Source organism: Nerophis ophidion, linkage group LG29 (assembly GCF_033978795.1).
Source record: "Nerophis ophidion isolate RoL-2023_Sa linkage group LG29, RoL_Noph_v1.0, whole genome shotgun sequence".
NCBI classification, from domain to species: domain Eukaryota; kingdom Metazoa; phylum Chordata; class Actinopteri; order Syngnathiformes; family Syngnathidae; genus Nerophis; species Nerophis ophidion.
In genome coordinates, this window is record NC_084639.1 from 27,319,105 (window position 1) to 27,332,007 (window position 12,903).

Genomic DNA, 12,903 nt, shown 5'->3' on the forward strand with positions numbered 1-12,903 from the left:
GACTGTTGAACAACTTAAGCTGTACATCAAGCAACGATGGGAAAGAATTCCACTTGGAAAACTTCAAAAATGTGTCTCTTCAGTTCCCAAACATTTACTGAGTGTTGTTAAAAGGAAAGGCCATGTAACACACTGGTAAAAATGCCCCCGTGACAACTTTTTTGCAATGTGTGGCTGCCATTTAATTCTAAGTTAATGATTATTTACAAAATAAAATTAACATGTAATAAGTCTCACCTTAAAACTCATCTGTATACTCTAGCCTTTAACTAGACCTCTTTTTTAGACCAGTTGATCTGCTGCTTCTTTTCTTTTTTCTCCTATGTCCCCCCCTCCCTTGTGGAGGGGGTCCGGTCCGATGACCACGGATGAAGTACTGGCTGTCCAGAGTCGAGACCCAGGATGGACCGCTCGCCTGTGTATCGGTTGGGGACATCTCTACGCTGCTGCTCCGCCTCCGCTTGGGATGGTTTCCTGTGGACGGGACTCTCGCTGCTGTCTTGGATCCGCTTTGAACTGAACTCTCGCGCTGTGTTGGAGCCACTATGGATTGAACTTTCACAGTATCATGTTAGACCCGCTCGGCATCCATTGCTTTCGGTCCCCTAGAGGGGGGGGGTTGCCCACATCTGAGGTCCTCTCCAAGGTTTCTCATAGTCAGCATTGTCACTGGCGTCCCACTGGATGTGAATTCTCCCTGCCCACTGGGTGTGAGTTTTCCTTGCCCTTTTGTGGGTTCTTCCGAGGATGTTTTAGTCGTAATGATTTGTGCAGTCCTTTGAGACATTTGTGATTTGGGGCTATATAAATAAACATTGATTGATTGATTGATTGAATATCTTGTCTTTGCAGTCTATTCAATTGAATAAAAGTTGAAAAGGATTTGTTTTATTCTCTTTTTTTTTTACCATGTACACAAGGTGACAACTTCACTACTTTTGGGGTTTTGTAAGTTTTGGCTGCAAACATTGGCCCAAATATAACATCATACTTGACTGTAAAATGTAAATTTTTTTCCCCAGCACAATTGCGTAGTTGGCTGTGTCTCACGCACACGCTCACTAATCTTGTATCATTAATAAAACCTACTGAATAAATCAGAAGGTACAAATTATTCAGTACTCGAGTAGTTTTGTCCACTGAACGGATTCTTGCTTATTACGACCACTTTTTGAGTGACACTTTTTGGCTTGTCCACCCACCTCTGGTCAGGGCGGCCCCCGATTTCCGAAGGGTGCTCTTGAACGCCTCATCTCCAAAAAAGCGAGGCGACCGAGTGAGAGAGATGATGGGTTTCTTTCCTCACATTCGCGGAGGCAAATAGGAGCCTTTGAAGTCATCCTGCGGTCCTGATGCAAGCGGCGGTGTAATCTGGCGCCGGCATCATTAGCCACTCCACTGCGGCGGGCGTAGTCTGGCAGAGAGGAGCACCATGGGTAATGTTCAGCACCACCCTCTGGATCACATGCACATTGCATGATGAATGTGGAGCACAGGATGTTTCATCAGCTGTTGCGTGTAAAAGGAAAGCCCATGGTGAGGGATGCTAGAGTGCAATTCTTGTCTTGGGTTTTTGTGGACCCAAACGGTATTTAGCGGTCTGGAATGATGCCAGTGTTTTCAAATGGAACTCTCTAAAGCTACGATTGTCAATGGTTTGGCACGGTCCTCCAAGAGCGCACATGCAGCAGCAGGCAGCTGCAGTCAATCTGCAATCCACACACCTGTCGCTGATGAGCTCCCTGGGCTCCTTAAACCAGTTGCAGACCTGCGTTCTAGGCCAGAACGTAGTTTCCTGTTCAGTACAGTAAGCCGACTCATCTAGCTCTATGTACCCGCTCTCTTTTTCTGTGTTTCTCCCCCCTCCATGTTCGTTTGTCCCTTGCCCTCCTTGTCCCGTTCCCGCGTCACGGGCTCTGTCTCGTATTCCCTCTGGTTCCCCTGGCTGCCTCTTGGATCTCGACCTCCCGCCTGGACACTGACTTTTATTGTCGTTGTGGCTTGTGCAGCCCTTTGAGACACTTGTGATTTAGGGCTATATAAAGGAACATTGATTGATTGATTGATTGATTACAAGCGAGCGTCATCAAACAGGTCTGCAGCACCCAGAGGAGCTTAGGTCAAAAACATGAAGAACTCCTAACTGGAGAAGCCAAACCATCATTTTTTATATTCCTCATTTCTGTATCTGGGTGTGTCTGCTAAGTCAGGAGAACAGATCCTGACCACAAAAGAAGATGTTTTTGTGTAAGTGTCCGTAAAACAACTGCTTTAAGTCAAAACTGAAACATTGGCATTGAGCTAGATATCTAATCTCTTCTCCAGGATAGGGTTATCACGCTTGCATTCCGAAATCGCAATTAGAACATATGTTCCTTCGAGAAGTGATCCAATCCGCCGGCAAATATCAAACTAAGGGGCCTTATCTATTTATTGTCATGGCCCGGGCGCACACCAGTGCCATTCCGGCTGCAGCAAGCGGCTGCATTCAATCATCAGCAATCAACACACCTGTCGCTTCTTAGAAGACCTGCCTTCTTAAGCCAGCGCAACCTGCTATCCCGGGCCAGAACGTAGCGATGTGTTCCCGTACTATAAGCCGTCATTCAAGCTCTATGCTCTATCTTTATGTTCCTTTCCCGTCGTGTTCATTGATCTCGTGTTTCCTTATTGACCCAGCGGCCTTTCCTCCTTTCCCGCATTACGAGAAGTTTGTCTCGTCTCCCTTTGTTCCCCTCTGGTTGTCCGGCTGCCCCTTTTAGATCTTGACCTCGGACTTTGATGCCTCGCTATTGCCCCCGACTTCCTGCCTGTTCTCACGGACCTTCGAGCCAGCCTTGCCCCTCTTGGACTTCCGCCTCTCGCTCAACACTTCCAGTAGCACACTACAGTTTATTTCCACGCATAGTCGCACACCACACACATACTTTGGATTATTTACAAACTTAATTTATTACTTACATATAAATAATAGTCGTCTTTCCCTGTATAAACCGTAACATTTATGTGCTCAAACTGGAGTACCACTATTTAATTAAACTTGGTGGTTTGCTTTCTAGCTTCACGGTGGCAGAGGGGTTAGTGCGTCTGCCTCACAATACGAAGGTCCTGCAGTCCTGGGTTCAATCCCAGGCTCGGGATCTTTCTGTTTGGAGTTTGCATGTTCTCCCCGTGACTGCGTGGGTTCCCTCCGGGTACTCCGGCTTCCTCCCACCTCCAAAGACATGCACCTGGGGATAGGTTGATTGGCAACACTAAATTGGCCCTAGTGTGTGAATGTTGTCTGTCTATCTGTGTTGGCCCTGCGATGAGGTGGCGACTTGTCCAGGGTGTACTCCGCCTTCCGCCCGATTGTAGCTGAGATAGGCGCCAGCGCCCCCCGCGACCCCAAAAGGGAATAAGCGGTAGAAATGGATGGATGGACGGATGGGTTTGCTTTCTCCAAGGTGAATCTAAACATTCACCTTATGTACAACATAATGAGTTAATTAATTCACTTCACAACCTTTCATCTCAAACAACCGGATGCGATTATTTTTCTCAAACATGAGACTTTTTTTTGTATTAATCACAGGCAGTAAGAACCATTATTACACTTACCTAGCACCTGACCGATCCTGTTAGCTCGACACACCAAATTGACACAGCATCCGGGGGTTGCTATGATCTGTTGTGATGATTGGTTTCCATCTTTGGCATTCCGTTTCCAAACCGCAGCATCTCTAAGCGCTCTCGTGTGAAACCCAAAACAGGAAATTGGAATTCTGTTTCTTTGTCGTCTGCTTCATTTTTCCAACAAAACCCTCAAAAAGGATGCCTGGTTTGTCATCTTTGGCTTGTGATATTCCAACAGACGTCACATAACCAACACAAAGCCCGCCTGCCTTTCTTCCCTTGTGGCCTCTCCGCCAAAAATAGCTTTAAAAATGCTACGGGAAAAAAGAACAAAACTGCAGAATTGCGACGCCTCTTTCCAGTCATTATAAATCTCCTCAATGAGAAAAAAAGAAGCAATTTCCCTGGAATTTAACAGCGGAACATCCTTCAATTGGTATCATCTGCGAGGAAAGACTTGAAACAGAGCTAATTTTGTTAAATGTTGTGTGCCCGCATCTTCCATCCATCCATTTTTCTACCACTTATTCCCTGGACAAGTCACCGCCTCATCACAGGGCCAACACAGATAGACAGACAACATTCACACACCAGGGACCATTTAGTGTTGCCAATCAACCTATCCCCAGGTGCATGTCTTTGGAAGTGGGAGGGGCCTATCCCCAGGTGCATGTCTTTGGAGGTGGGAGGGGCCTATCCCCAGGTGCATGTCTTTAGAGGTGGGAGGGGCCTATCCCCAGGTGCATGTCTTTGGAGGCGGGAGGGGCCTATCCCCAGGTGCATGTCTTTGGAGGTGGGAGGGGCCTATCCCCAGGTGCATGTTTTTGGAGGCGGGAGGGGCCTATCCCCAGGTGCATGTTTTTGGAGGCGGGAGGGGCCTATCCCCAGGTGCATGTTTTTGGAGGCGGGAGGGGCCTATCCCCAGGTGCATGTCTTTAGAGGTGAGAGGGGCCTATCCCCAGGTGCATGTCTTTGGAGGCGGGAGGGGCCTATCCCCAGGTGCATGTCTTTGGAGGTGGGAGGGGCCTATCCCCAGGTGCATGTCTTTGGAGGCGGGAGGGGCCTATCCCCAGGTGCATGTCTTTAGAGGTGGGAGGGGCCTATCCCCAGGTGCATGTCTTTGGAGGCGGGAGGGGCCTATCCCCAGGTGCATGTCTTTGGAGGTGGGAGGGGCCTATCCCCAGGTGCATGTCTTTGGAGGCGGGAGGGGCCTATCCCCAGGTACATGTCTTTGGAGGTGGGAGGGGCCTATCCCCAGGTACATGTCTTTGGAGGTCGGAGGGGCCTATCCCCAGGTGCATGTCTTTGGAAGTGGGAGGAAGCCGGAGTACCCGGAGGGAACCCACACAGTCGCGGGGAGAACATGCAAACTCCACAAAGAAAGATCTCGAGTCCAGGATTGAACCCTGACTACTCAGGACCTTCGTATTGTGAGGCAGACACACTAACCCCTCTGCCACCGTGAATCCCGCAAGCAAACTAATTAATGCAAACTCATAATAACACATAAAAACAAATAATATAAAAATGAACAGATAATAATGAACATTATTATGGTCATCGTGCTCAAAGTTACATTTTTCCCACCAAAAATACAACAAGAACCTATCAGTGTTGTAACAGAAGACATATATGTTGTTCTGTCATCACTTCAAGTTGTAAAATGTTGACTGCTTGTCATTCATTAATAATATTCTATGTGTTTATGTCGCCATCAAAAGGCCGCAGCGGGTACTGCAGCTTAGAAAAGTGCACACTTTGAATGGCACTTTGTCCAAGAGAAAATGTTTCCTTTTGGAAGAGATGACAAGATGCATCTCTTTTGAAGGTTGCATCACTACTACACTATATTGCCAAAAGTATGTGAAATGTCCTCCCTTCTAAATAATCCAAAGTCAACTGGTGGCGATATTACAAGAAAAGTGAAGAGTTTGGGAACAACAGCAACTCAGCAATCAAGGCCAGGTAAACTGACAGAGAGGTCAGCATAGTGCAAAGACTTTCTGCACAGTTAGTTGCTACAGAGCTCCAAACTTCATGTGACCTTCCAATTAGCCCACGTGTAGTATGCAGAGAGCTTCATGGAATGGGTTTCCATGGCCGAGCAGCTGCATCTAAGCCAGTGGTGTCGAACTCAAATACAGAGTGGGCCACAATTCTAAACTGAACAAAGCCGCGGGCCGAAGTTGAACAACTTAACCTTTTAATAGGGACCCAAACAAGTTTTGCATTAAATATCGAACAAGCAAGGCTTATGTAACTTTATAGTGACATGCAAAATCGAGTTTTGTTGGTAGCCGGGGTGTATATTGTAGCGTCCCGGAAGGGTTAGTGCTGCAAGGGGTTCTGGGTATTTGTTCTGTTGTGTTACGGTGCGGATGTTCTCCGGAAATGTGTTTGTCATTCTTGTTTGGTGTGGGTTCACAGTGCTGTGTAACAGTGTAAAAGTTGTTTACACGGCCACCCTCAGTGTGACCTGTATGGCTGTTGACCAAGTATGCCTTGCATTTACTTGTGTGTGTCTAAAAGCCGCATATATTACGTGACTGGGCCGGCACGCTGTTTTTATGGAGGAAAAGCGGACGTGATGACAGGTTGTAGAGGATGCTAAAAGCAGTACCTTTAAAGCACGCCCCTAATATTTTTGTCCGGGTGGAAATTCGGGAGAATGGTTGTCCCTGGAAAATTTGGCCCGCGGGCCAGAGTTTGACACCCATGATCTAAGCCATTCATCAGCAAGTCCAATGCAAAGCGTGGGATGCAGTGGTGTAAAGGAGATCACCACTGGACTCTAGAGCGGTGGAGACGCCTTCTCTGGACTGATGAATCACGCTTTTCCATCTGGCAATCTGATGGACTAGTCTGGGTTTGGAGGTTGCCAGGAGAACGTTACATTTCGGACTGCAATGTGCGGAGTGTGAAATTTGGTGGAGGAGGAATTATGGTGTGCGGTTGTTTTTCAGGAGTGAGGCCTCGCAAAAGTATTCACCCCTTTGAATTGTTTGCGTCTTTCATTGCACGGGGACGGTGCGGCGTTGACTTCACACGCGCAGCGTCAGGAAACGGCAAGTCATCAAAAAATTGACTTTGAAAGGAAAACAATTATTCATCACCGGCTGAGGATCACCGTACACGCGCTCAAAACGAAAGACTCGACGTTAAAAGGCCGATTTGAAATCCCAGCAGTGTGTTCTAGTAATTTGGAAGGTGAAAGCCAGCTGATGCCACGGAGGCGTCGCAGATAGCAGCATTTGTGTAAAGACGATGGAAATAAATAATTCTGGTAAAACAGCAGCTGTCAGTGAAACTGAATATATCCAATGAAATATATAAAGAGGAGGGGACAGACGTAGAAGAATCCCCACAGTTGATGGCACAGTCGGACGTATTCTGCAGGGACTCATCCGTGTCCTCGGAGAGAAACCCGACCTAAATCTATCAAGCGTCGCTGCATGAAGAACTAAAGAAACACAGCAAGGACGAATCATTCTCTTATTCCGTCTCCCAACAGGAGCCTCGAGAACCCCAGTTTGTGAGGGCTAATTGTTCATTTATCCGACACCTGTTCTACAAACGAGAATGTTTTGGAGGGTATTTTTTACCAGACAACAACTGAGTCGTTCATTATAGTTGCATTGCTTTTTTAAATTGATAAGCTCTTCTTACGAGTAGCAGATCCCACAGTACAAAAATGATGACAGGTGAAGTGTCACTCGGGACGTGACGAGTTTGACCCGGTGGAAATTCTAGACATGCGCTAATAAAAATAATATTTTGCGAAACGAGTTTGACCCGGCAGTAATTCTAGGCAGGCGCATACTATATACCCGGCGGCAATTCAAGGAAATACGGTATTTGAAAATAGACCATTCATCGGCAGTGCAACTTATGATTTGGTGCGCCCTATGGTCCGAAAAGTACGGTATTAAACGTTGTCAAGGTATAAAATGAGCTATTCGGGGATGCACACTATATTTTCAGCACTAGTTGACGACATAATGAATCGGGTTTGACTATAAAAAAAATCGTATCTACCATACATCTATAGTACAACATGCAAACAAAAAGGCTGTGGAAATAAATTATCAGTTAAAAAGATGTTTCCCACTTTGATCTGTTGTAAGAGATGTAAAAACAAACAACATAAGAAGAAAAGATATGACCTTTGAAACCTGATTCTCTAATTATTTGGTTAGTTTTTCCTCCGCCCTCAAAATAAACAAACATCCCCGGGGTTTTTAACAAAGGTATTTTTTCAAAGCTCTTCCCCCGCTTTATGTTGTTTAATTTCCACCTGTGACAAGAGTGAAAGTCACACTCCTCTCATCTACTTCTCCCCGCCATCTCGCCGAGACTTGCCGGTGTTTAAAGTAAAAAGAGCAATGAATAAAATATGGGAGCAAATTGTATGTATGGTATGAATAATGGAAAAGAGAGCGTTGGACCCCGCTCAAGGTTAGACAACATTCTTAGTCATCCGTTACGTTATGTTTGCTATAAGACGGCAGAGGAAGTCGTTCTGCTCTAACCACGTTGACGCCGATACCCGGAAAAATATAAATAAAAAAGAGGCGGACCCAGCATGAGGCGCCTGGTGTGAGACGAGTGCCAAGTTAGCAGATCCATCGCCAGGAAGTTTTTTTTAGCTGGTTCCCGTCGACAAAGTGGACTCACCAGCAGGAAACGCTGATAGATTGCTGGAAGGATTCAGAGGATGACAAAAAATGGCACATGAAATAACACTCTTGGTAGAATTGGTTGAATTATATTTATTTTTCTCACTTGAAGAAAAACATGTGTCGGTTTGGTAATAAAAAAATAAATAAAAAATAGAAAGGCAAGGGAAATGCAAAACTGCTTTGTATTTGTGCAAACTGATTTTATTTGTTTTTTTTAATGAAACATAAAAGAGTGCAAACTGTCTCCAATAAATTTCAGTTATCAGCTGCTAATGACTGAAAGACCACATTTCCTCAACTGGTCTACCACAGTGTTTTCCACAGTCACATCTTATTTAACAGGCTGGACATTACATTTTTATCAATAAATAAAAGAAGGTAAATAATTGTCAGGCAGCAAAACAAATATGATTAACTTGTACAACATGTAACGTACAGAATAGCAGAAGCATTTATTCAAGTACAAATATCACATTATACATAACCAAACATCAAAGCATAATCGTAATAATTCACATGTTGTGTTATTAATGCGTGAAACTGGTATCTAAACATGAAGGTGTAGCTCCTCCTCTGAATGCATGTGCTCCTACAGCAGGAATACAAATTCTGTATTTCTACAAAATCCTAAAAAGACACCAGCGTACTGCAGATAATTTTTTTTATTGTCCTAAAACGCTTGTGTATGTCCTTTTTGTGTTAAGATGTTTAAAAAAATAAGGTATAGTGCTTAAAAAAAACAATAAAAAAGCAACAACAACATTTTATTGGAGCAAACCAACTAACCAGTCATGGTACTAAAACTTGAAAATGATCTGTCTAAGGTTCATTTGTTAGGAACGCTGCACGGACACACACATCTTACTGAGGTGTTGCAAAAGTCACATGTAAAAAGACAACCAATCAGTGTTCCTGCTTCACACAAATCTGACTACACAGACACACACAAACACATCGAAATACGGACAGACAGTTGTTTTTTTTATACTAATTCCGCGTCTTTGAGCTCATGTCAGTGAGTAAAAGCAAATGTTGGTCCTCACTGGCCTATAATAATTAGGCTCTGTTTTTCTTTTATTTCCTCCTCAGACAAAACTTTTCGTTTCTTTGGTTGTTTTGGAGCTTCGGCCATGATACCAGTAATTGCATGCTAGAGTTCTTCTTCTTCTTCTTTTTCTTTTGGTTTTCTAGCAGCACAAAGGGGATGGCATCGACTTCCGTCTTTTTAACCAATGGGGAAAGGGGTAGTGAGGTACAGTATGTCGTAAAGGAAGTCAGCACATTTGCAGTTCTCTCTGTGGCAGGGTTACTGCCACCCTCCTCAAAGTTGCACAGGTTTTGTTTTTTTTAATAATTTGAAGCGCAGCAATAGTAGTTCCGGCTTGTAGTCCCGGTAAACATCTGTACTGAACAATGGAGGCAGCCTGGTCTTAGTTCATTTACCGAGGGGTCGAATGTTCCCAAACAGGAAACTTTAACTAAGGCTTTAGAAAAGATGGATGGTGTAAAAATTAGCATGCAGTCGCAACACCTGTGAACGAAATGTATTGTATTTTCCGGACCATAGGGCGCACCGTATTATAAATCGCACTGCCAATGAATGGTCTATTTTTTTAAATTTTTATCTTTTTTCATATATAAGGATTATAGCAAACTGTTTTAATGACATTCAGACTTTACTTCAATCAATAACAGAGCAGCATCTCCTCATCCAGAAACAACAACAAAAACCAGAAATGTGTCCCGTGAAAAACCGTCCAACCGGAACTCCCTAATAACGAAAGTTCCTTGGGTGAATAATATAAAGTCACTACACCGGTATGTTTTAGTGCTTTCATGGTGAGTTTACTGACAGATATAAGTAAGAACTTTACACTACTTTATATTAGAAATGGCAACAGTGGAGGAAGATAGAGGAAAAGAAAAAGCTTATCGACTATGGAGTTGATACGGAGTACAAAGGCGGACTTGCGCAATTAGTCAGGATTTATGCAGATCCCACATACAGATTAGCAGGTACCAGAAGGTAAGAAAAGTCACTTTTGCATAATATTGCGAAATACAACTCCAGATTTTATGTCTTACCCTTGGTGTTGGACAGCGTTGACAATATAAAATGCTAATTTTCTCAACTTGTTTCATTTCGCTATCATAGTGCAGTCCACGCGTATCTCTTATGTGTGACTGCCATCTACTGGTCACATTTATCATTACACCATGCACCAAATTAAATTGCTTCAAGGTCGGTAAGGAAAACCAAAATGAATCCGTACAAATGTTCTTTTCTTTCGTGTAACGTCAGATGTCCAACTCGGTGTCGCGTGGCTCTGGTCCTAGGTGGAACAGGGTGGCTTCTGAGGGTGGTCCTTATAAGGGGCAGATGTTGATTGTATGGTTGGCGCTCTAATCAGGGTCACCGCAGTCTCATGGCGCACTGTCCGCCAAACCCCGCGTCTTCATTGATGACCCAAAGCCACCGACCCCAGTCCGTAGACAGTTCAGCATGGTCCATAGTGCCATCCTCTGATGGCGCCATCTCCTGGGTCCCAAATGTAGCGCCGGACTCAGGAGGGCCCGGCCGAGTCCCACTCCTGCCAACCATGCACCTCTGGAGATGTCCTCAGAGGTGGAGTCAAGCATCTAATTCCGGACTATAAAGGTACACTGTTCGGTTTTGGTTGAAAAAAATACAATTTTTAAGTGCGGAAAACTCCGTAATGTCACTATAGAAAAATATCGGTCACATGACAGGATTTCCGATAACGGTGGGAACATTTGTTGAGCGACCAAACACAGAAGACCGTGCAAGCAGCCTGTTGAGGTTTGCCAAGCACAAACACCACGTCCGCAGCCAAGACTTCCACCACAGGGACCGGCGGCGGGCAAATTCATCCCAGCTTCTGTGCGCTAAAAAAACAAAAACAACAAAAAACGAGCCCCCTGGAGAAAAGATGACAAAGCCGCCGTCCTGAGCTGGTCCCTGCCTGAACCGGATCTCTGCTGCCAATAACGAGCATGCGGCTAAGACGTCACATCACAACACACCTAGATGAAGGACTCCCAATATTCCTCCACTCAGGGGAACACGTTCTTCTCAGAGCCGCAGTGCTAATTCATGCTAATGGCATTCATGCAATAGGTGGTATAAATAAAAAATGGCCGCGTGGGGAGGTGAACATCACTAAGGTGCAGCTGGAGTTTGTATAAAAAAAATGACAGCAGGTAAGAAGTGGGCTTTATTGACAGGTGCCAATCACTGCCAACGCAATTGACCGCAATGATAATAAGTCATAAAGACAAGTCAAGTATCTTGCAATGTTGTGTGAGTATTGGTTTAATGGTGCATAGTTCTTCATTAGCAAATTCCGCCATCATAAAAACCGAACAGAAGAAACATTTTTAGCCGCTATGTAAAAAAGTTGCTAAATCCAACCCCCATTTAGACTAAAACTTAGACTATGTCTACACTAAGCCGGATCACCCCTTCAATGAATAATTATTTAGCCTAAACCCCGTGTCAGCCACACTAAACCATCGTTTAATGTTCCCCTCCTTCAGACAATGTTTTACACGGGTAAGTGCACTTTGTATGGACTCATTGAACGTTTACAAACTGAGTTCGGAGAGGAAGTGACGCCATAAAGAACACGCCCCACACAGGAAGTGACGCCATAAAGAACACGCCCCACACAGGAAGTGACGTCAGAAAGATCGCGCCACAGTCAGCTTCATAATAAAGCGGTTTCGTAACTCGGAGCTAACCACTGGAAATATGTCGATTTTAAGTTTGAACTATTATTTTGTTTTTTTTATTCTCTTTTGTAAAAATTTTGATGTTTTTATATGTGTTCCGTTTTCCCCACGGAAAGTGTGCACAGGTTAATACTCAAGATTTCCAGTTTGTATATTTTTCGTTTGTTTATTTTCCAAGCAGGAGAACAGCAGCAGTAGTTGTTATTATTTGGTGGCTGGTTCTTAGTTGCTTAGTTAGTTTTGGTCAATCAGTTAGTTAGGTAATAAATCTGAAAGGAGGAATGCAGTGCATCATTTTCATACCAAAATCAAAGCCCTTAATAATAATAATAATAATAAAAATAAAAATCTATAATAAATATCAACCATTTAGGAACTCATGTTGATCATATATACAATAAAATTCAAATAAGGTTATATATATTTCATGAGCACGTTTCATCTATCCAACAGTATATTTACCATTTACAAGCTTCTGCAACGTGCACTTTAGTAAATCACTACAACTCCCAAAATGCCCCACGGCAAACCAGGAAGTAGCGATACCTACGCTAAGACAGGTGCCGCAATAAACACACATTTATCTAAGCGGCCGGATCTACAAGAGCGCTATAGCGGAGTTTAAAAAGCAGCGGACACAACACAACACAATACAGATGAGCATGGTGACAGCCTACAACTTAAAACAAGGCAAACGGGAACTTACCAAGTGGCTGCACACCGGGTTGAGTCCTAACGCCGATCAGCTGGGCTAAAAGGTACACGCCTCTCTTAAAGAGACACTTCGGGTTTAGACTGCTGATCCTCAACTCAGTTTTACTTAAACTTAGCATCCGATCTAAAACACATAAACAAA

General features: G+C 44.2%; 1 protein-coding gene across 3 annotated transcripts in view; it reads right to left on the bottom strand.

Moving 5' to 3' along the window:
* Positions 1-8,473: 8,473 nt before the first annotated feature.
* The window catches only part of neil3 (nei-like DNA glycosylase 3), a 47,981-nt gene continuing 43,551 nt past the window's right edge, over positions 8,474-12,903 (bottom strand). For 2 of the 3 annotated variants that reach the window (XR_009804931.1, XM_061891538.1), the window contains exons 11-12: positions 12,754-12,885; positions 8,474-9,515 (exon numbers count right to left, since the gene is read on the bottom strand). Coding sequence is in view for 2 of the 3 variants with exons in the window: in XM_061891538.1 (XP_061747522.1) it covers positions 9,445-9,515; positions 12,754-12,885 (203 nt within the window). In the remaining variant the exon portion in view is untranslated. Of the gene's footprint in view, positions 9,516-12,746; positions 12,886-12,903 lie in introns of those variants that run through there. The other variant, XM_061891540.1, reaches the window with a different exon arrangement.